At 44.3% G+C, this 23,970-nt stretch overlaps 2 protein-coding genes across 5 annotated transcripts in view; one reads left to right on the top strand and one right to left on the bottom strand.

Moving 5' to 3' along the window:
- Nucleotides 1-10,159, bottom strand: part of DMGDH (dimethylglycine dehydrogenase) — a 68,447-nt gene extending 58,288 nt beyond the window's left edge. For 2 of the 4 annotated variants that reach the window (XM_072793904.1, XM_072793932.1), the window contains exons 1-4: nucleotides 9,045-9,187; nucleotides 7,704-7,878; nucleotides 2,036-2,134; nucleotides 250-414 (exon numbers count right to left, since the gene is read on the bottom strand). In XM_072793904.1, the coding sequence (XP_072650005.1) occupies nucleotides 250-414; nucleotides 2,036-2,134; nucleotides 7,704-7,878; nucleotides 9,045-9,145 (540 nt within the window). In that variant the 5' untranslated portion in view covers nucleotides 9,146-9,187. Of the gene's footprint in view, nucleotides 1-249; nucleotides 415-2,035; nucleotides 2,135-7,703; nucleotides 7,879-8,372; nucleotides 8,411-9,044; nucleotides 9,188-10,041 lie in introns of those variants that run through there. The other 2 variants (XM_072793923.1, XM_072793913.1) reach the window with 2 other exon arrangements.
- Nucleotides 9,259-23,970, top strand: BHMT2 (betaine--homocysteine S-methyltransferase 2). Its single transcript, XM_072793948.1, has 8 exons — nucleotides 9,259-9,416; nucleotides 12,913-13,045; nucleotides 15,870-15,961; nucleotides 17,346-17,537; nucleotides 19,385-19,532; nucleotides 19,971-20,153; nucleotides 20,380-20,608; nucleotides 22,789-23,970. The coding sequence occupies exons 1-8, from the start codon at nucleotides 9,384-9,386 to the stop codon at nucleotides 22,868-22,870; spliced, it is 1,092 nt and encodes a 363-aa protein (XP_072650049.1). The 5' UTR covers nucleotides 9,259-9,383; the 3' UTR covers nucleotides 22,871-23,970.

Here is a 23,970-nt window from a genome sequence, read left to right as displayed (position 1 = left end):
TGAGAGAAAATCCCTTCTCAATTGTCACAGGTGGAAAACCAGTAAAATTTTTTCATTATGCTTTTATATTTCATTTAGCACACATAACGGCCCACCTTGTTACACACCTAGATTCCAGCATTAATCATCTGATTTTGCCATTGGAAATGTGTGCACAAAGTTTTTCTACCGTTAATAAACTTCTTAAAGTAACTTTTTCTAATCCTAATTCAAGTCAACAAATGGTGAAAATACCCTTAAGATAAATACCTTATCCATGTTGAGTAAAGGGAACATCTCTTGAATTTTTTCAGGCCCAATAATATACTGTTCTGTTGCATGCCAGCCAGTCCGAGTCATCTGATATTTAAATTCATCAACCCTTACAGGAGTTGTAGCAATTCTGATACTACCTGGCTGATGGAATCCCACCACCTGTGAGAATAATGCCAATAAAAACACATAAATAAATCATTTGGTGTTCAAACATGATTCTTCAGCACAGTGAAAATGCGAGCATACAGAAAAGAGATTTACTATGCAGTGTAAAAGATAACTATATAAAATATTTACATCTTACAAAAAGACATTCACTCAGCAACTACTTACTCACTGCCACCTCTAGTCAAACACTAGGGTAAGCCCCAGAAATACTGCTATGAATGAGAAGCAAAGCCCCTGCCTGCATGGAGCAGGCAGACAGCTGAGAGCATAATTACAATAAAATGGGATAGTGTTAATGTAAGAGTAAAAGAAAACTATGTGAAAGAGAGGAAGACACAGTATTCGAGGAAAGAATATAAAGCATCAGAATGTTGTGGTGATGAGCTTAAGTATAAATGATAATAAACCTTTATTTGGCATTTATTGAAGTCCTTCCATTGGCCAAGCACTCAGCTAAGCCCTGGGTCACAGAAATAAAAGATCTCTTGCCCTTAAGTTTCTCATAGTTCCTAGGAAGACCAACCAGTAAAGCAACTACTAGAAGAGAGGAAGAGAGAGAGAGAAAGAGAGAGAGAGAGAGAGATTCATGTGATAAGAATGTTGAATGTTGAGGCACCTGTGTGGCTCAGTCAGTTAAGCATCTGCCTTTGGGTCAGGTCATAATCTCAGGGTCCTGGGATTGAGCCCCTTGTGGGGCTCCCAGTTAACTCTCTCCCCACTGCTCATGCTTTCTCCCTCTTTCTCTCTCTCAAATAAATAAATAAATCTTTTTCAAAAATGTTATATGTTGTTTGAACCAAGAGGTGTACCCTCAACTGGCCTGAATGGTGGATGAGGAAAGTCAAGGACAATTTCTCAAAGGGGGGTGACCTCAGGGAAAGGTGGAGGGTAACTACTGAGATGGGATCTGAGACAATGTTGTTTCAGGCACAGAGCCCAGCACATTCCAGAAATATATGTAATTAAGAACAGCTGAAGCATATGAGCATAGCAAAGGAGCATCAAGACAAAATGTGGGAAAGCAGGCGCACTGATGAAGACCCTCCTCCTTTGGCCTTCGGCCTACAAACTTCAGGGAGCCATCGTATAGTTACAGGCAAGGAAAATAGCATGAAAAATTTAAGTAAACTTTCAGCTAAGCCTGTGGATAGTTTTTGCCTGCCACTTTGAGGGTACTAATAAGTATGAAAAGAGATAAAAATAAAAGTGAGGGGCTTTTAGTGACGTACTTTTCGAAACTGCCAATCTGGCAGGCACTGTGGTCAGATCCTTTGTAATCCAGATGCTGAAAGGCTCTGATTTCTTAGTTTCTAGATATGGTAACTGACTAAAGATATTTTTGAAAGCTGCTTTTATACTTTCCTTATCTAAAAAAATCAAGAAGAGTGGTTAATTACATGGGAAATGTACTTCAAGAAATTAAATTCAGAGTAAAGCGAATTAGGGGTTCTTACTTTAAATACTCATCAGATTTCTCTACCATGTTAAACTTTTCACATGCCATTAATGTCACTACACATGGCTTTAATGATGATAGGTCAAAATTCCTCAGAAATCCTACATATTTCTGAGAAATTGACCAGTTGGGCAATTTCAAGTTAAATGCACTTACCTGTCCAGTTTCCTCTTCCAATTTCTCATAAAGTTTGATGCTGGTATAATGTATCTTCTTCAAGTTTATTCCAGGATGAAAGTAAGTTGTTAAACCTGCCTTAAAAGGGGAAAGGAAAGAAAACACTAAGTCAATAAATAACATTCTCTAAATCTTTTTAAGTATGGTTGACCCACAATGTTACATTAGTCTCAGGTGTACACCATAGAGATTCAACAACTCTATACATCATGCTATGCTCACCACAAGTGTAGCTACCATCTGTCACCATATGACACTATTACAATACCACTGACTAGATTCCCTGTGCTGGACCTTTCATCCCCAACTCTTATTCCATAATCTGGAAGTTTGTTGCTCTCACTCTCTTTTAGCCCTTTTGTCTATCTGCCCCCAACTCCATTCCTCTCTGGCAACCATCAGTTTGTTCTTGTATTTATGGATATGTATCTACCTTTTGTTTATTCATTTGTTTTATTTTTCAATTCCCATATAAGTGAAATCACATGGTATTTGTCTTTGTCCATCGGACCTACTTTATTTAATATAATACCCTCTAGGTCCGTTCATGTTTTCACAAACGGCAAGATCTCATCCTTTTTTATGGCTGAGTAATATTCCATGGTGTGTGTGTGTGTGTACCACTCTTCTGTATCCATTTACCTGGGTTGCTTCCATATTTTGGCTATTGCAAATAATGCTGCAATTAACACAGAGGTGCATATAATATCTCTGTAAGTTAGTGGGGTGGTTTTCTTTGGATAAATACCCAGGTGTGGAATTATTAGATCATATGATATTTCCATTTTTAATTTTTTGAGGAGCCTCCATACTGTTTTCTAGAGCAGCTATACTAATTTACATGCCCTCCAACCACGCACAAGTGTTTCCTTTTCATCCACGTTCTTGCCAATAACATTCTCTAAGTTTTAGTAGTTTATCTGTTAAGCAATAATTCATTACTGGCAAGAAACTGAGAAGCACCAGCCATTCTTCTGGGATGAGAACACATCAGCTCCAGTTTGAGCACAGCGGGGCATAAGACTCATGGCAGGGTTATGAGAACCAATTTGAATCATGTAAGTAATGTGAAAGTCAGCCAATGAACATATACTTTTAAGTCCCTAAAAGTTACAAAGGAAAGAGTGTTTGTAGCTTCATAATGGGACAATTTAGATGAGAAGCTTATAAATAATTGCTATTAGGCAGACTCTGGGGGTGGGGGTGGCATACAACACGGACCCAAACCAGCAAATCATGTGTTCCCATAAGAAGACGGAGCATGGACTAGCAAAATTTTCCTTGACCCAGTCCCCACCATTCTCTTAAATGGAACAGCCCTCTTGCTCTCTTTCCTGAGATTTCCAAAATTAAAGAATTGAAAAATTCCTGAGAATTACAGTCAGGCTAATTGGTGAACAGACTTTTGTTAAAGCTTAACCCGTCTGATGAACACATAGGTTGTACCCCACAAATTATTGCTGAATGAACACTTATTAATTACTCTCACGAAAAGTATCTAAATAGTCACATGCCAAAACATCTTTTATTAACTCTTGCAGATGCAACATAGTAACCAAAAAAAGAATTCTAGGGACATCCTGTTCCTGGATCCAGTCTCACATCAGGCTGAGTCTATGGAGCCTGCTTCTCCCTCTGCCTATGTCTCTGCCTCTCTCTGTATGTCTCATGAATAAATAAAATCTTTTTTAAAAATTATCTCAAAGAAAAGAAAAAAATTTATTGTTTTTGCTTTTATTATATGTGTATATATATGTTAACATATATATGTGTGTGTGTGTATATATATATATATATATGAGTTTTTTTCTTGATGATACATATCATTTTGGCCAGAAAAATCTAATAGTGATGCCAACATTTCCAAACATCCCTTTTTAAAATGTTCTCTTCCTAACAGGACTGTTTTGCAAAAAAGCAGTTATTTCTCACTTATAATATCATCTTTACTTTGAAAGGATAGATTGCAGTTATTTTTTTATATGGATCTGCTTCGCAGAAATGACTGGCAGCCATTTGCAACACTACAAAGGTCACTAAATTTAGGACATTTGTCTTTTTGTAAAAGAAAAATTTTGTTTCACAAAATTTGTATGAGATGTGGTATAACATTTCCAAGTTCCTTTCCTTTCATCACAAATTGTATTATTTAAAGTCCTATTTCTATAGAATTCATTACAGCAACGATAACCTGTAGCATGTGATCTGTAATATGTCATGGTAGACGAAAGACCAAAGGAAGTACGAGGCTGCCTCCTTTGTGGTGTGCCAACCTCTCTTTTAGTCAGCCTTGGAATCATACCCAGTATGGTTGCATCAAAGGCAGCGGCTCTTTATAAAGACCAGCAGAGCTTAATTTCTTTGTTACATTTTTAGATAAAAATAGACAGTTCTAATATTGTTTTCCTACACCCGAGGTGGATCATTGTGCGTCTGTAGATCTTAGTCCTCCATTCTCCAAAACATTCACTTTGGCCCCAACCCCAGGGGCTGCTTCTCCTTGGGGGACCCCAGCTCCAAAGCTGCTTCTTGCTCCATCTTCTCCCCTTTCCCTCCATCCTACATGAGATGTTCTATATTGGTAGTAGTGGCTCATGCTGACGAAGCAGTCTTCTTAAAATAAAGCAAAACCTCAGGATTTTTGGATTTGTGACTCCATTTTTAATATTCACTTTGCAAGCTGTGCCTTCCTCCTTAAGTACTTGATTCCCGGGACACCTGGGTGGCTCAGTGGTTGAGTATCTGCCTTCAGCCCAGGGCGGGAGCCTGGGGTCCTGGGATCGAGTCCCACGTCGGGCTCCCTGCGTGGAGCCAGCTTCTCCCTCTGCCTGTGTCTCTGCCTCTCTCTGGGTCTTTCATGAATAAATAAATAAAATCTTAAAAAAAAAAAAGTGCTTGATTCCTGCACTTTACAGATATGTTTAACCTTGAGCACATGTTTTACTTCAGGGAGACTGCCTAGATTTTTTGTGGTCTGCCCCTTAGCTGGCTCCCCAGCCCTCCACATTCTCATATCTGCTCCCAATACTTGTCCATGTTAAGAACTCCTAATATGTGGAGTTTCTTCATGTTGCTCCTCAGAGGGAGGCCTCCCTGACTTGCAAAAGGTCCTAGGGTCCACTTCCTAGCACTCTCTTTCTTTATCCTTTATTCCCAGGGGTTCAAATAACCTGGCTCCTGATGCCAGAGTCCCTCTTGAACTCACACTGCCTAAATGTCATTTTATAAACCATATCGCATCATACCTCATGCGCAAAGCAGAGTGCCTTTCCCACTCGCTCTGGTAACTCTCCAGCTAAGGGAAAATTATTTTTGCACGGTTAACATTTAAACAAGAAGCTATCATCTTAAGAACTCTGGCAACTTTTCCTGAAAAAAACTAGGTTAAGAGTATGTTGCTCTTTTGTTTTTTTCATTCATGGGGTGTCTAAGAAGTAATAACGCAGGGAATCCCGTAATCTATTCTAAAATGTAGGCCACATCAAATCAATCAAATATAAGTGAGGGTATCTGGGTGGCTCAGTGGTTGAGCCTCTGCCTTCGGCTCAGGGTGTGATCCTGGGATCCTGGGATCGAGTCCCACATCGGGCTCCCTGCATGGAGCCTGCTTCTCCCTCTGCCTATGTTTCTGCCTTTCTCATGAATAAATAAATAAAATCTTTTAAAAAAATAAATGAGCAAATCTGTAAATAAAATGCTGAAATGTATGCCCTCCTTAACAATCCAAAAGTATTAGAAGGGTGTAAGCCTCTCTCTCTCAGGATATCTCCACTGCCCTAAATCTCCCGCTGCCTTTGTGGCCCCCTCACCCAGATGGCCTTAGCCCACCCACGCTCACTTCTTTGTGGTCTCTGCTGAGGTGTCACCTCCCCAAGTAGCCTCCTGCCTCCTCTGCCCCACCATTCTTCACCCCTTTGCCCCACTTTACTCTTCTTCGTGGCGTTGATGACTCTCAAGCACTGCTTGTGTGGTCTCTGCCTGCAGCACCAGATGTAGCTCTGTGAGGGCAGGCACAGAGGTTTTTTTTGTTTTTTGTTTTTTTTTTAAGATTTTATTTATTTATTCATGAAAGAGAGAGAGAGAGAGGCAGAGACACAGGCAGAGGGAGAAGCAGGCTCCCTGCAGGGAGCCTGACATGGGACTTGATCCGGGGTCTCCAGGATCAGGGCCCGGGCTGAACGCGGTGCCAAACCGCTGAGCCACCCGGGGATCCCCAGACACAGAGTTTTGGTAACTGCTGTGTCCCCAGCTCTCAGCCTGACCCAATATAGGCTCTCAGTGAATATTCGTGGAAGGGCAAGTAAATGTTCCTGAAGGAGAAGTTACAGGAGAGCTACGGGAGAAATGCAGACTTCCTTTTGTGTGATGATGTGAAGCCTCCCTGGAAAGGAAGCCTAGTTTGGGGAGGGGAGAAGAGCCAGGAGTGTTGGTGGCTTCTCAGACTCCTGTCTCCAGACAGAAGGAAGCCAGCCGAAGGACAAGTGAGGAAACAAGAGACAGTGTGCCTGTAAAGGCTGAAATTACACTCTGGGAAGACCAGGGGCCCGCACCTCCTGCTCAGACCGAGGGACAAGGGGACTGAAGGGAAAGCAGGCAGGGGAGAGGAGCCGGGTTTGGTGTGACTTTTCTAGGAGCTTCCATCCAGCCAGTGGGGGAGGCCCAGGATACTGGGGCCAGCTGGGCTTAGGTCTGGGCTGCACTCTCCCTGAATGTCAGCTGGAGTGGGGCAGCCCTTTCAGTGCTTGACAACCCCCCAATCTAGAGTGAGTCCTAGATTCAGAAGTTCCCGAAAGGCAGGGTTCCCTCTTGTCTGGGCAGAGGAAAACTAATGACCGAAAGGGATAATGAGTAGTGGCTAACCCTGCCCAACTCTTTCTCCAAAACAAAAGGGTACCGACGGTCACAAGAGCTTCCTCATTCATCCTCAGCTGACTTCAGGAAAATTGGTACAGCAAACAGGTACGAGAGGAGTGTCATCACTTCATTCACCTGAGCAACTGTCCATGTCAGCCCAATTATCGTGTAGCACTGGAACAATTATGCGTATTATTAAATACAGCCAGCTGACTCGGTTGTGTGTCTATTCACCACAACCCGAAAGCACTGGCACATGTTCTCGGCCCTCACAGTTCTCAGCCTCAGGAAGCCACGCTGTTGACTCATAGTGCAGAATTAAAATCATAAATAAAAACCAAAGGATCTTGAAACCTAGGTGAGGAGAGTTTAGGCAAAGGTCTCTGTGTTTGAGATCAGCCGGCCAGTATCCTTCCACACAAAAGCTGACATTTGCTCAACATTTATCATGTTTAATAACTTTACACGTATTAACTCAACCTTCGCCACAACCCTATTAGGTAGGTGCTGTTAATACTCCCTATCTGCACAGCAGGAATGGGACTTCAGTACGTGGCCACAAGCCGGATGGCCAGAAAATGGCAGAGCCGGGGTTGAATCCAGAAGCCACATGTCCAAGACAGAGGAGACATTAGAAATGTAGATCCCATCCTGGAAGTACAGCAACTAAACTGTAATTGCACTTTCCAACATTACTGAAAGGAAACTCCCTCGAAAGGGCTCGAAGTGGGGAGATGCAGCTGCACTGGTGCACAGATCAGAGCGTATCACGGTTTTGAGGTGCTTTTCTTACTGCGTGCCACGTAGATCCAGCAGTGAGCTCTGATTTTTCCAGGAGGACCACATCTTTCATCCCAGCTTTGGCCAGGTGATAAGCCAGACTCACTCCAACGCAGCCGCCTCCAATGACCACGGTTTCTGCTCTGTCTTTCCATCTGGTTTCCGCAGATGCGGGTGGGTTTTCCTCTCTGGAAGACAATTATTTTAAATGGTAATTTTACTTGGCTGTGGTAGCTATAGCTTTTCTGAATAATGGGTTTCTCCTAGTTTCTCTAATATCTTAACAGTAGCTGTGAGGTCGGCATAGTGCTGCTTTAATCATATGGAGCGTAGAAACCCTGACTGTTGCACCCTGGTTCCAGGAGGCAAGGGGAGGCCTTTGAGCCCCTTCCATGTAATTCTGTTCCATTGTAGATAACTAAGAAAACTAAAGAATTGGGGGATCAGCGGTTGAGCAGCTGCCTTTGGCCCAGGGTGGGATCCTGGAGACCCAGGATCGAGTCACGACGTGCTCCCTGCATGGAGCCTGCTTCTCCCTCTGCCTGTGTCTCCGCCTCTCTACGTCTATCATGAATAATAAATACAATCTTTAAAAAAAAAAGAAGTTAAAAAACTAAAGAATTGAACATGACTTTTTTTTTTAATTTCCAAACGATATAGAGAATAACTTTTCCCAGTCTACCTAAAGAACACACTGACAATCATTTCATTCCATGAAAAGCCACAATCATCATGAAGTTTGGCTTCTATAAACCTTGGGTCACCTCCTCCCTGCAACGTTTCCCAGGCTGAAGAGAGTCAGCTGGAGCAAAGTGTACTCCCTCCCTCAACTGTCTCACCGCGAACGTTCTTCTCTAATTTTGTAAGTGTTGCTCGGGGTTTAATATACGTATTGGCATGACCTTCTCCCTTGCTGGATCCTGAGCTTCTCCCGGACACACTGTAAGAAGCAAGGTGTAAGGAAGGCAGAGAGGAATACCCAGGAACACACACACACACACACACACACACACACACACACACACGCGCGGTCTCCGCAAAACACACAAGACCCTATGAACAGGCGACTGCGGGGAAGGACGCGAGGGGCGGCTTCGCGCTGGGACCCCGCGACCCGGCGCCCCCGGACCTGCGTGCACGTGGGGGGAGCGTGCGGAGATCCCGCGCAAGTCCATCGCCCCTCCCAGGCCACGGCGCCCCCGCCCCGCAGCCGCCCCGCACCCCGCCCGCCGCACCCCGCCCCCTCTCCGGACCCCCCGGACCCCCGTCCCTCCCCCCGCTCCCCGGGCCGCCGCCCCCCGCCCCTTCTCCGGACCCCCGGCCCCGCCGCACCCCGCACCCCGGCCCCACTCACCCTCGGCGGCCCCAGGCGGAGCGCGCGCAGCCCGGGGAGCCCCGCGGGGGGAGGCTCAGCAGCCGGAGGCCCCGCAGCCGCTGCGCGCCCGGACGGAGCATGACGAGGCCGGCGGGCACCTGCCCCGTGCACCTGCCGCCCCGTGCACCTGCAGCCCCGTGCGCCTGCCCCGTGCACCTGCCGCCCCGTGCACCTGCCCCGTGCACCTGCAGCCCCGTGCGCCTGCCGTCCCGGGCACCTGCTGCGGCGGGCGGGCGTCCGCGGGGGGGCGCTCCCCCGGGCTCGGGGCGGGCTCGGGGCCGGCGCGCTCGCAGGCCGGGCCCCACAGGTCGCCGCGCCATGGCACCCGTCGGAGGCCCCGGGGCCAAAAAGGTGAGTTTCTGGGCGCCCGCGACGTATTCAGCCTCCCCGGCCGCGGGGCTCCGGTGCCAGGGGTTCGAGTCCCACCTCGGCCCTCGGCGGGGCCCGGGGCGGCGGCCGGCACCCGCAGGGCCCTGCGCCGCGGTTTAGGCGCCCGCGGGGGCCGGGGTGACCGCGGCCTCGGCGCAGGGTTGGGGGACTGGGGGGCCCGTTACAGAGCGCCGACGGCGGACGCACATTATCCCGCTTTCACAATGATGCCCGTTCTCCAGGTGAGGAAACTGAGGCCCAGAGAGGCAGGCGACTAGCTCAGGCGGGCGACTTGCTGGTCCAGGGTGAAGCGGAGATTTGGGGTCTAGCAGTGTCGGTGCAGACACTCCCAGACGTGAGGCTGCCGAGGAGGGGTGGGGAGGGGAGGCCGCGGGGAGGGGGCGCAGGGTCGGTGCGGGGGCTCGGCCTCCCCCCACCACTCAGGTCTCCCGGGCTCCTTCTCTAGGCCTCTTTCCCCATCTGCCCACCGACTGCCAGCTTTGCCCCCCCCCTTCTCCCCTGGGTATGTGATGGAGAAAGGGTGACGAAATTAGGAAAGGTATGAGCTGAACGCAGGACATCTCCGGGATCCCCCAAAGCAACTCACGTGCGCCTGGAAGTTCAGAGGGAGCGCGGAGGGAGAAGCTGCAGGGACGTGCAAATGTGCACCACTGATCTACTTACGCTAAAAACTTAGGACCGACCAAGATGCCGCGGATGATGGGCTCCCTAAATAAAGGTGCACCCACTTAATACGTTATTAGGCAGCCAACGGAGAAGCCAAGTACGGGAACAAGCAAACTGCTTTGGCAAAGTTACAAAAGGAGTTACACCCTGTCACACACTGATTATGTAAAAATATTTATATACTTTATACGTGTAAGGAGGGAAATAATTATGGTAATTACATAGGACGTGGAATATGGGTTTAACATTAAAAAAATCTTTGGATACGTCTTTCTGCTTATAAAAATATGGGCATGGAAGAAAATGATCTTCATAAAAAGATAAAGACGTGCTGATTTCTTTGGGTAAACTTTCTGTAATACTCACCTTTAGTTTGTTTTTTAAAAAGGTTTTTAAAATATGCTGTCCCTGTCCAATTTCTTCCCAGCCTCTGCTCTTGCAACACCAAGATTATCCTATGATAATCCATGTCAGTGTGTACCTCTGAGTTAAAAAGTTAGTGGGAAACAGCTACTCTCACCTCTCCTGTCAGCTAAGAGGTACATTATAAGAATTCATTTAATTGCCTTAGGGGGCACCTCCTGGAGCTTCCTTAATCCACAAGCCCAGTCCTGGTGGCAGTTTCAGGCAGAAGAGATCTCTGGCCAGAGGGAAAAGGTGACCTGCTCCAGGTGCGAACAGAGGTGCCCTGAAGCCAGACCTGAAGTCTAGATACTGAGATCTGCAAAAAGGAAGCACAACTGGCTCTCAGAGCTCACGACCAGATCCCAGGCAGATTCACTGCCACACTGAAGGGAGGATGGAATGAAAATATAAATGTACTGCAGATTAATTTACAGTGCTGCTTATTCAAATCTTGATAATGTAGTTAGTTTGCAAATGGCTGTTTAGAAAACTGGCACATTTTATACTTTTGGATAAACATCTAGGTAACAGATCAAAATGTCTTTACTTGTTATCATGAAGATACAATTGAAATAAGCGCTATAATTTCTTAAAACCCTAACTGATGTTCTGTTAAAGACTATTTTTTTTCCCCTCCTCAGGACCAAACTTGTAGCTATATGAGACCAGTGACATTTTCAAAAGTCTTATCTGTCTGCTAACTCTTGGCACAGTTTATTAAGGGCCTGCTCTTTGTTAGGTGCTGAGATGGTAGGGATAGAGGCAAATAAGATTTGTCACCTGAGCCTCAAGCATTTTAAAGCCAACCGGAGGAGACCGGGAAGTAACCAGATACCTGAGAGAGGTAGAGGCAGGAATGGAGGGTGTTTGACCTTAGGCAGAACACAGAGGTGGAAGTAATCCCAGAGTAGGTCAGACAAGGCCTTGCTCTGCAGCCAGGGAAGATACAACAGAGGGGGCTGGAGTGGCTCGGAAGCCTTTTCAGTAATGGAGGGGGAGGGGGCAGTGCATGGCCTGTGGCTGTGAGGAAAAGTAAGAGGGAGGACATTTCTAAGAAGTGTTAAGTAGTTACCCTTGGCATAACCCTGTGAGAGATTGGAGGGGGAGGGGAGACACAATTCTGTAACATCCAAATTTACTTATTCAAGTATAGGTGGGCCGCATATAGAAGTGGGACTACAAAGGGACTAGATTAAGAATTTAGACGATCTAAAGTCTGCTTTTTTACTTACTTAGCTCTGTGGTCTTGTACAAACCACTTAGCCTCTCTCAACATCACTTTCCTCATTTATAAAATGAGAATAAAAACTGTCTGGCCTGCCAAACTTACGGAGCTGTCCAGAATACCAAATGAAAACCTGTATGTAAACATGCTGGAAAATGCAGGGCATAGTTATGAAACTTTGTGTCCCTTAGGATTGTGTGTAGCGGTTTACACACACACAAAAGGGCTATTTTTGCCCTAAAATGAGGTTTTGCAATCCATGGCTACTGCAGCTGCCTAAGTTGTCATTATAAGACCCCGCCAGGGGTGCCCAGGTGGCTCAGTTGGTTAAGCTTCTGCCTTTGGCTCAAGTCATGATCCCAGGGTCCTGGGGTGGAGCCCCGCATTGGGCTCCCTGCTCCTTGGGGAGCCTGCTTCTCCCTCTCTTTCTGCCTGCCACTCCTGCTGCTTGTGCGTGCGCTCTCTCCGTCAAATAAATAAATAAAATCATAAATAAATAAATAAATACACCCAGCTGCAAGTTATACCAGCTGTTAGTTGGCTCCACCAGCCTTAGTGTGTGACTTTCAATGGCATGGCTGAGAGATGACTGCTATACCTCCAGGACTTACGGTGACATTACAGATAGAAGGAGGACAAAAATGCCTAGATGGAAGGGAGTGCCCATCTATATCAGGAAAGCAAAACTTTTCCAGAAATCTTTAACTGAGTTCCACCTATGCCTCATTGGCCAGCACCATGTCATATGTATAGCCACTCCTAGCCGCAAGGGAGCCCAAGGATTTTTTTTAAGTAGGGGACATTGTCTCCCCAAATGAAATACATGAACAAAGAAAAGGAGAGGAAACACATATTAATTAGGCTACTATCAGCATCTGCCACTGACATGTTGAAAAACCAAAATAACTATCATGGAATTAGCACTTTCACTATAATTTGACTCAGATTAAATGTTATTTGAGGAAAAAATACAGCACTATGCACAAAAATAACTGGAATGTCCAAGAAATATAAAAATTTTCAATCTTTCTGAAATATTAGACTGAGGATTTTAACAGAACTGGAGCAATAAGAACATGGTACCACCTTTCCTAAAATTGGAGACTGCTTTTAGGAAAAAAAGAGGTATTATAGGTGATTTTTTTTCTTTTTCTTCTTCAGGGTATTTTGGAACGTCTGGATAGTGGAGAGGTTGTGGTTGGAGACGGCAGCTTTCTCATAACTCTGGAGAAGAGGGGCTACGTGAAGGCTGGGCTCTGGACTCCAGAGGCCATAGTAGACCATCCCGATGCAGGTCAGTGCCGGCGTCTCCCAAGAGTGTTTATCTGGGTGACAATTTGCTTAAATTTGACTGAAGGAAGATTAAGAAATAATTTTGAGTGTTGTCCAAGGACTGTTTCACTTGCCAGAGTCACCAAGATGTAGAGACAGTGACAGTGCATGGCCTGAAGCATATGTAGGAAAATGGCCTCTCCGTGCCCAACCACCCACCTCCACACTTCATATACAGGGGGTGCTAAAACATGCAACTTGGGACCCCTGGGTGGCGCAGCGGTTTGGCGCCTGCCTTTGGCCCAGAGCGCGATCCTGGAGACCCGGGATCGAATCCCACGTCAGGCTCCCGGTGCATGGAGCCTGCTTCTCCCTCTGCCTGTGTCTCTGCCTCTCTCTCTCTCTCTCTCTTTGTGTGACTATCATAAATAATAAATAAAAAAATTTTTAAAAATAAAAAATAAAACATGCAACTTAATATTTGTTCCATGAATATTCACCCTGTGGATATTCAAGAGTTTCCTTAACATAGTAAAACTGTTATTGCTTCACATTAATCTTCCTGACTAATTTACATATTATACTGTGTCCATGTGTTTGGTAAAGATGATTAATAGTAACCACCAAATTAACAGAGCATAGACAGTAGACATTTGGGCTTTGTTGGGGGAGAGGGGTGTGAAGAAATCAACGCAGTTTTGCCTCATCCCCTGAGCTAGAAAAAAAACAATAAAAGTTGGAGGTAGCAACTATGATGGGATTGGCAAGGAACATCAAACTGGAACTTTAGGGATCCCTGGGTGGCGCAGCGGTTTGGCGCCTGCCTTTGGCCCAGGGTGTGATCCTGGAGACCCGGGAGCGAATCCCACGTCAGGTTCCCGGTGCATGGAGCCTGCTTCTCCCTCTGCCTGTGTCTCTGCCTCTCTCTCTCTCTCTCTGTGTGTGACTATCATAAATAATAAATAAAAAATTTTTAAAAATAAAAAATAAAACATGCAACTTCATATTTGTTCCATGAATATTCACCCTGTGGATATTCAAGAGTTTCCTTAACATAGTAAAACTGTTATTGCTTCACATTAATCTTCCTGACTAATTTACATATTATACTGTGTCCATGTGTTTGGTAAAGATGATTAATAGTAACCACCAAATTAACAGAGCATAGACAGTAGACATTTGGGCTTTGTTGGGGGAGAGGGGTGTGAAGAAATCAACGCAGTTTTGCCTCATCCCCTGAGCTAGAAAAAAAACAATAAAAGTTGGAGGTAGCAACTATGATGGGATTGGCAAGGAACATCAAACTGGAACTTTAGGGATCCCTGGGTGGCGCAGCGGTTTGGCGCCTGCCTTTGGCCCAGGGCGTGATCCTGGAGACCCGGGATCGAATCCCATGTCGGGCTCCTGGTGCATGGAGCCTGCTTCTCCCTCTGCCTATGTCTCTGCCTCTCTCTCTCTCTGTGTGACTATCATAAATAAATAAGAATTAAAAAAAAAAAAAACTGGAACTTTAACTCTATTTTTACTCTTTTTTTTTTTTTTGAGGGCAATCTCCTAAATTAAAGTGGAAAATAAAGCAAATGAATGAAATGAATAGAAGCCGGGAATGGGATTTTGGTTTGCTCTGATGGTATTCATCTATGTACCATGTGTCCAAGAAACCTGGGATGCTGTCTTGATTCTTCCACTGACAAGTCATTTGACTTTCCCAATGATCAGTGTCTTTTTTTTTTTAAAGATTTATTTATTTTTGAGAATGAGTGTGTGAGTGGGGCAGGAGTAGACAGAGAAGGACAAGTACCCCCAATGCAGGGCCCAATATTATGACCCTGAGATAATGACCTGAGCCAAAACCAAGAGCCAGTCACTCAACCGACTGAGCCACCCAGGATCAGATTCTTGACTCATGTCACAGGACAGGATGACATGGGCTAGTTGTTAGAACTTGTGAGTTAACCTGCATGAAAAGCCCAACACATCATACTGTACCCACTGGACAGTTTTATTGTTTCATTGGATACGCAGAGTTATATGGTAAGACCAAGTTTTGTTTCTCTGGCACTTAGCTCAAAGTTTTCATCTGGCCCATGGAGAACTTATTCTTAATTTTTTAAAAAGATTTTATTTATTTATTCATGAGAGACAATGAGAGAGAGACAGAGACACAGGCAGAGGGAGTAGCAGGCTCCATGCAAGGAGCCTGATGTGGGACTCGATCCCGGATCCCAGGATCATGCCCTGAGCCGAAGGCAGACGCTCAACCGCTGAGCTACCCAGGTGTCCCAACTTATTCTTAATTTTAGAAGATCTTTTTGCTAAGCCAGAAAGTGTTGAAATAGCAAGGATGAGGATTGGGGTTGGGGAGAGATGAAGAGAGAGAAGGGAAGGGTGTCCTGATAGGCCAACGGAAGCTCCCTGGCTGTGTCTCCCAAGCCGCCTGCTGTTGAATGAACTTGGTGGGGGCACCACTCACACACACCTGGTCCACTATGAGAATTTCCTCGTGTAAGGATTTCTTGACTGTAAGTGGAGCAACTACGTCTTCCACAACACAGGCAAACAAATAAACCCTCTCTAGACCAAAAGACCAAGGAGCAATTGGCCAACCAGGCCTTAATGTCTGCCGAAGACTGACAAGACCATTGAGGCCCATTGACAGGACAATATGAGGTCGCTCCAAACAGCCTCAATTTAGCATTGACTCTCCCATGTCCTGTCCTTGAACTCTACTGACCTTTATCTGCAATTTTTTACAAGTACTAGTGCTTGAAAGAGATGTTTTGCTACAAATGAGAGCTCTTATGATTTTTATCTTTTTAATCTTAATTTTTAAAATTACTTTGTAGTTCGTCAACTTCACATGGAATTTTTGAGAGCAGGATCAAATGTCATGCAGACTTTCACCTTTTCCGCCAGTGAGGACAATATGGGAAGCAAGGTAACTGTAATTTTGGTTGGGGTGGAGGTGGAGGCAGGGAGGGAGGATCTTAGGGTGGGGTGAGTGTTAGGGATTTATGATAAAACTAACCTCTTGACTGCAGGTTATGAAACTGACCTGATGTGTTCCTATAGTTTATTAAAAACTCTACATAAGATGTCTATTAGGAAATTAATTATTATGTAAATGAATATGTACCATGTAAATGAGCTTTTTTCTGCTCTTCAGCTGGGGTCGGGGAGGTGGGGAGATAGGATTAGGAAGGAATAGGCCATTGGAAGGACATGGTCATCCTTCTGTGCTACTTTTTTGTAGAGAAAGAACACTTTCTAGATGCCCCTTATTTCACCTTCTTCTACCTTCTTCTCTTCTGACTTTCCCATCTGGAGACAGGGTGGTCCTTGGGAACACAGCACTGGCCTAGGAATGAAAAGAATTAGGTTTGATGCCACCTGTAGGATGTGTGATTTTGTGCAAGACACTTGACTGCGTGGAGCACTGGGTTTCTCTCTGCAAAATGCAGATAATTTATGCTTAAATGCATAGGCTTGTTGAGAATAGTAAATAAGAGGAAGAATGTGGAAGGACTGTGAGATAGCCTGTACAGGTAAAGTGTTAGAAGTTGTAAACATTCATGCGCATTTATGCATGCCACCAACCAACATTTTTTGAGTACCAGTAATAGTCCAATCTATGCTCGAAACAAAGATGAAAGAAAGCCAAAGACCCTATTCTGAAGAGGCTCACGGTCAAGTGAGGGAGGCAAACAAACAAACATTTACAAAAATCCTGTGTGGTGGGATCCCTGGGTGGCGCAGCGGTTTGGCGCCTGCCTTTGGCCCAGGGCGCGATCCTGGAGACCCGGGATCGAATCCCACATCAGGCTTCCGGTGCATGGAGCCTGCTTTTCCCTCTGCCTATGTCTCTGCCTCTCTCTCTCTCTCTCTGTGACTATCATAAATAAATAAAAATTAAAAAAAAAAAAAGGCTATTCTATAAAAAAAAAAAAAAAAAAAATTCCTGTGTGGTGAGTACAGTAATGGAATTAGAAGCTCACTGGTAGTAGAGGAGAAAGTACCCAACTCTTCTGGTCCTCTCAGATTTTTAAAATTTCATTTTGATTTAGATTCAATCAATTAAGATACAGTATATTATTAGTTTCAGAGGTAAAATTTCATGATTCATCAGTTGCATATAGCACGCAGTGCTCATTGCATCCTGTGCCTTCCTGAATGTCCATCACCCGGTTCCCCTATCCCTCCTCAAATTGCAGTTTAAACCATGACTTGAACTCATCCTACTTGCTTATTGCCCCCTTCGGTATCTTACATTTTACCTCTACAATGCCGGGCTCGCCATCTGAACCCTTGCTCTCTAACCTCAGTGGGAAGATGTGAATGCTGCTGCCTGTGACCTTGCCAGGGAGGTGGCTGGCAAAGGTGATGCTTTGGTGGCAGGAGGGATCTCCCAGACATCAGTGTACAGACACCACAAGGATGAAGCTAGAGTTAAAAAACTCTTTCAACTCCAGCTAGAGGTTTTCATAAGGAAAAATGTGGACTTCTTGATTGCAGAGGTAAGCCTAGGATCTTAGGGAAAGGATTTGCTCTCTTCTGACAAATCCCACTGCATGGTCTTCAGGTTTCACAGGGGCATTGGGTTGCTTTGTGCCTTCATTTCCTCAGGGTACAGGGTCAAAGGTTTGTGCACACACACTGCAGTCAAGGCAAACATCCTCTCACTTGTACCTAGGTTCTAGTGAAGCCAAAGGGCAGACCCAGGACAGGCCTGACCGTGGCCTTGGTTTTCTTCTGGGTGGTTGTAGCAGCTGACTCAGCAGGGAGCCCTGCAATGTTGGGTGGAAAGGGGACAGTGCTTCCTGGAGGAACCTCTCCTGTGGAGGGGCAGGGCAGGAAGTCACTGGGCGAGGGCCAGAGGCTGCGAGAGAGCAAAGCTTAGGAGCCAGGTGGCTGCTCGGACTCGTGTAGGCCCCACTAATAACACTCGGTGCCAAGTAGTTTCCTTGCCCTCCTCTGTCCATTCTTTGCTCACTCCCATCTGCCTGTTTCCACTCAAGCTATAGAATGTGAGTGACATTTTGAAAAAAGAATCAATGAGAATTGGTCATTGACTGGACATGAAGGCCCAGAACATTCTCTTTCTTCCAATTCCAAAAATTAAAAAGCCCTCATCCCCTATGTTCCACCTTTGCTACCACCTGGAGTCAAGCTCTCAGGCCAAGTCTCTGCCCCTAGCAAGGACAGCCACCTCCCAGCTGCTGTTCCCCTGGCACTCTCTGAATCCACCAAAAAGCTTGCTTTGTCAACCTTCCCGAGGCTCAAGAACACCAAAGCCTGTAAGACACACCTGGCAACAATCATCTGCAGGGATGGGCACAACTCCACCCAGTGGATTCTCCGGATGGGTGGGAACACAAGTTTGTTTTTTTAAGAACCTCTCTGTGGACCCTCTCTGCCATTCCTACAGAATCTAAGTCAAGGAGGAAGAACACAGGGAGACTTTAGCTGGCCTTTCCTTGCTTACTTAAGGTCAGCTTTTCAATTGTGGCCCTTAAGGGGGTTCCTGGGAAGACCCCTGCAAATGACCTGGGTTTACCAAACGGGGTGTCATGTCCACCCTCAACAAAGAAACTCAGTAGCTATTCCTCCTTGCTCTGTGCCTAGTGGTCTCATTGGGGGAAATCATCATATTTCTCCCTACTGCATGGAGCGCTTATGAACATCTAATGAGAAGTGAATAAAAAGCGCTTTGAAGTATAAAGCATAATAAACTAGTCATTGTTTTTCAGAGATTACCCCAGTTCTATAAAAGAAGGGTCTAAAATCTGTTAGCATTGGTGCCTCAGTGGCTCAGTTGGTTAAGCATTGGACTCTTGGTTTCGGCTCAAGTCATGATCTCATGGATCATGGGGTCGAGCCCCGAGTCAGGCTCTGTGCTCAATGTGGAGTCTGCTTGGAATTCTCTCTCTCCCGCTCCCCCTCTCCCCACTCACATACTCTTTCTCAAATAAATAAATAAATCTTTAAAATAAAACAAAATAAAATTTATTATTACAACTTTCATTCCTTCAAAATCATGATGATTTTTAAATACTCAATTACGTTAAAAGCCTTTGTGGGTTTCATTTTTGTTTTTGTTTCTTTTTTTGTTTTTTTTTTTTGTTTTTGTAACACTCATCATCTTGCTGAATTGATGATCTCTGAATGAAAATCTATATATTATTCTTAAAGGAATTGAAATGTTAACTCAGAAAAGTATTCTTTAGTCTGCTAAAGACCTATTCCTCAGCAAGTTTTACTATATATACTTGGTCATTTTTATAACTGTTTTGCAACATTTGCATTCCACCTTTCAAAATCTGCTTTATGTTTGGACCAATAGAAAAAGTGAGATTTCTCTTAGTATTTTGAGCATGCAGAAGAAGCTGTATGGGCTGTGGAAGTCTTAAAAGAATCGGGTAAGCCTGTGGCAGTTACCATGTGCATAGGCCCAGACGGAGACATGTGTGGTGTGAAACCTGGAGAATGTGCCGTTAAGCTGGTGAAGGCAGGTAATTTGGACCCATAATGGGATAAGCGGTTCAGCTGTCGTTTATGAAATTTAACAAAGGTTCCTTAATCTTGCAAGAGCAGTTCAGAAATAAAAGAAGAACTGGAATTGGTTTCCCTATTTGTAAAACTTGGGAGGTGGAGAAGGATTGCCTAATCCTAATCTCTAAGGCAATTTCCAACTATTAAAAAATAAAGGATGCCTGGGTGGCTCAGTGGTTGAACTTCTGCCTTTGGCTCAGGGTGCAATCCTGGGGTCCTGGAATCGAGTCCCACATCTGGCTCCCCATAGGGAGCCTGCTTCTCCCTCTGCCTGTGTCTCTGCCTCTCTCTGCATGTCTCATGGATAAATAAAATCTTAAAAAAAAAAAAAGTTAACTTTTTAAAAAATTTAAAAATAAAATAAGTAAAATACAAAAGTTCTGTATTTCTTTGCACAGGGGCTGCAATCGTGGGTGTGAACTGCCGATTTGGGCCGAGCACCAGCTTGAAGACAATGAAGCTCATGAAGGAGGGCCTACAGGCTGCAGGGTTGCAGGCACACCTGATAGTGCAGTCCCTGGGGTTCCATACCCCTGACTGTGGCAAAGGCGGGGTTGTGGATCTCCCAGAATATCCCTTTGGTAAGCTTAGGGCATATTAGAGGTTGTGTTTTCTTATGGTGACAACATGGAAATGGCTATCATGAATGGTTATGATCCCGTCTTACAGAAAGAGACTATGTAAGACAAAAAACATTCAATGCTAATGAGAAATGAGCATCACCTAAAGTTCATCATTTGCCCACCACAGCACCTATGATTTGAATATAGGGACAGTAATAGAAACGCTGTTATTATTGTGTTGCAGGGCTAGAACCCCGAGTTGCAACCAGATGGGATATTCAAAAATACGCCAGAGAGGCCTACAACCTGGGGGTCCGGTACATTGGCGGGTGCTGTGGATTTGAGCCCTATCACATCAGGGCTATTGCTGAGGAGCTGGCCCCAGAAAGGGGGTTTTTGCCTCCAGCTTCAGAAAAACATGGCAGCTGGGGAAGTGGCCTTAATATGCACACCAAACCCTGGATTAGAGCCAGGTAGGAATTTTTTTATTAACATACTATTTTTGTCTAATCTCATTTTATTTATTGTTAGAAATACTATGCATGCAATAAAAATTCAAAAAGTATCCGAGTATATAAAATTATTATTATTTTAAAAGATTTTATTCATTTAAAATGACACAGAGGCAGAGGGAGAAGCAGGCTCCATGCAGGGAGCCCGATGCGGGACTTGATCCCAGGACCCTGGGATGAACCTGAGCCGAAGGCAGATGCTCAACCACTGAGCCACCCAGGCATCCCTCGAGTATATAAAATTAAAACTTTAAGTTTCCCCCCTCCTGACACCAGTCCCATTCCCAAAGGTAATGACCGGTTGGCCATTTGTGTTCTTCTTATACCTCATTTCTGGTTTATCAATTTTAAGCTGTAATTACTGGTAACCCTTTACAAAAGCAGAGGCATTTAAACCATGTAATATTTCCCTTCTCTCCCAGCTCCATTTTTCCCAATTTTGATTTATTACATTTTTATTTCTTCTGTTGATTATCTTTTAAGTTTGAATTTTCCATTTAACCATTCATTGATGTAAAGCAGTATCTCTTATTTTTTTTATTTTTTCTTTTTTTAACTTATATTCAATTTGCCAACATATATTATCTCTTACTTCCATTCTGTAAAATAAGAATGAACTTTTTGCTCCCCTCTAATCTTCCTCCCTCACCTACCTCTTGGCTTCTTTTTTTTTTTTAATTTTTATTTATTTATGATAGTCACACACAGAGAGAGAGGCAGAGACATAGGCAGAGGGAGAAACAGGCTCCATGCACCGGGAGCCCGACGTGGGATTCAATCCCGGGTCTCCAGGATCGTGCCCTGGGCCAAAGGCAGGCGCTAAACCGCTGCGCCACCCAGGGATCCCACCTCTTGGCTTCTTAACTTAGACCATTACTTTTTCATCATCAAGGTGTATAACCATTGTGTTCTGCTCTGAAATTATAACTAAGTCTTTCAAGCTTAGTCTGTAAATTTATTATAAAAATGTAAAGCTAATAAATAACATTTACAAACATATTAAACAGGATTCATGAAATAAATTTGTCATATTAAACAAACAGGATTCATGAAATATAGTCGTCAGAATACAACTTTATTTTTGTCTCCCTCTGTTTCTTTAAGCCTGCTCATGGGCACAGTGTTTCCTCTCTCCGTATTTGAAAATATTCACATGCCTCAGGACTTTGTTGGATAGTCTTAGGCCATAGAAAGCTCCATGACCACCTTACTTAGCAAACCCAATTTTAATTCAGTAATTAATTGTGTTCAGTTCCAGGGGTACCTGGGTGGCTCAGTCAGTTAAGCATCTGACTTTTGGTCTTAGATCATGTCTTAATCTCAGGATTGTGAGTTCAAGTCCTACATTGGGCTCCACACTGGGCATGGAGCCTGCTTAAAGAAAAAAAAAAAGAAAAAAGAAACGTTCAGTTCCATATAAAATCAAAACTGGAACCCATGAATCTTACATTTTTCTCTGGTTTTCCAGCAATTGTCTTTAATAGGCAGGAAACTAGGGAAGGCCAAGCTGATCCTTCTATTTCTCGGTCTTATGCTTGCAACCCTCCCTTCCCATCTTGCTAACCAGCATTTCTGACCTCTTCCAATTCAAAGGGAGAGAAGAGAGGATGGAAAGGGGAGTAAGCTGTCTGTCCTTGGCTGACAGCCTAGTAGGAAAAGCGCATTTTCTGGGCCTGGCACATTGTCACGGGTGCTGCCATGGTTCCCTCCAGGCTGCCACTGGGAACTTTTTGTCTGTGCTTCTCATGCCATGGGCATCACAGTCTCCTCTGCCTGCTACTTCCCTTTCGGATCCTGTCTTTTTCAGCAGGTCACTCCAAATATCCCCTATTTGGGAGTTCTGACTGTCCTTCCTGGTAATTTTAAATACCTCCAGATTTCAAACACATGGTTTTTATCTGAAAGGTGGGATGACACCCAATGCTTGTTTTTGACGGAAATGTGAGAAAGGCATTAATGGACATAGTTTTTCAGTCTGTATGTTGAAACTGAAGTTCTACTTTAGCCTGATTGTCCACCACACCTCTGTGTATTTGGCAAATATGTATACACATGCACATACATGCAAATATATATAAAACATATTGGATTTATAAAATAGGTATGCATTTTGAAACTAATTATTTTTTTTTCAAACCCAGGGCCAGAAGGGAGTATTGGGAAAATCTGCTACCAGCTTCGGGCAGACCTTTTTGTCCTTCACTATCACAGCCGGATGCCTAAGGAGTAGTGAAAGAAAACACCGAAAGAACAGAACAGAAAGAAATCCCCCCTCGAGCCCCAGCCCCGTCTGGAACTCTTCCTCGCCTTTCCCCTCAGCCCGCCCTGCTATCTCTAGCTGCACAGCTAAGGTGCTGCTGGCCCTTCAGTTCAAGCCAGCACCTTGCACTCTTGTGGTAGACAAGCACCCAGCTGGATGCTGCAAAGATAAGGAGAAAGGCCCCTGGTCCTCCAGCTGCTTACTGTCCAGTAATGCTGTGGTACATTCTTTTGAAGGTCATTGAGAATAGCAAAATTTGTCTTTTAGGGTGAATCTGAGATTTTAAAATAACCAGAAGTCGCTGAACACCAAATCTAATGATTAATTCAGGCAACTAAACTGGGTGCTTGCAGAAGAAGGAAGAGCAATGAGTCTGCTTTTCTTATGTGATTTGTATAATGACTCCAAGGGCAATCCCAAAGGAAGAGATGCAAAAAATGTTTTTGAGCAATAGCAGGGTCATTGAAATAAGTTTATAACTTTCCAAAGTGATTACTTTCAAAGATGATTTTACTTAAAGGTGTTAGGTCTTTAAAAAAAAAAAAAAAGATTAGGTCCTAGAATTTTTTAAATGTATGTCTTATGAGGAGCACGTGGGTGGCTCAGTCTGTTAAACATCTTGATTTCCACTCAGGTCCTGATCTCAGAGTTGTGAGATCGAGCCCTGTGTCCACACTGGATGGAGCCTGCTTGGCATTTTCTCTCTCCCTCTCCCTTTGTCCCTTCACCCCCAATAAAAAATAAATGTTAAAAAGTCACAAACAGCTAGATTGTAAACTACTTAAGGACAAGGACAATATAATGTTCTCATATTTTTCCTCAAAGTATTTAGCACTGTGCTGGGCCTGGTAATAGATGCTCAATGAAACACTTATTTTTGATTGTTAAATAAAAATAGATCAAGTTGTAGAAGATCTTTTTAAAAGTCAGAGTTCTAATCTATCTTGATCTAATATGTTCTTGACTGTTTGTGGTATTTGCCATGTGCCAGTATCTCTTTTTTTTCCCAAAACAATGTATCAATTTGTGACAATTGGTAAAATTAAAAATGATTTACCTGTTA

This window comes from Canis lupus, chromosome 2 (genome assembly GCF_048164855.1).
Source record: "Canis lupus baileyi chromosome 2, mCanLup2.hap1, whole genome shotgun sequence".
In the NCBI taxonomy this organism is placed as follows: domain Eukaryota; kingdom Metazoa; phylum Chordata; class Mammalia; order Carnivora; family Canidae; genus Canis; species Canis lupus.
Note: the sequence above shows the minus strand (reverse complement) of the source record. Positions and strands in the feature narration are given on the sequence as shown.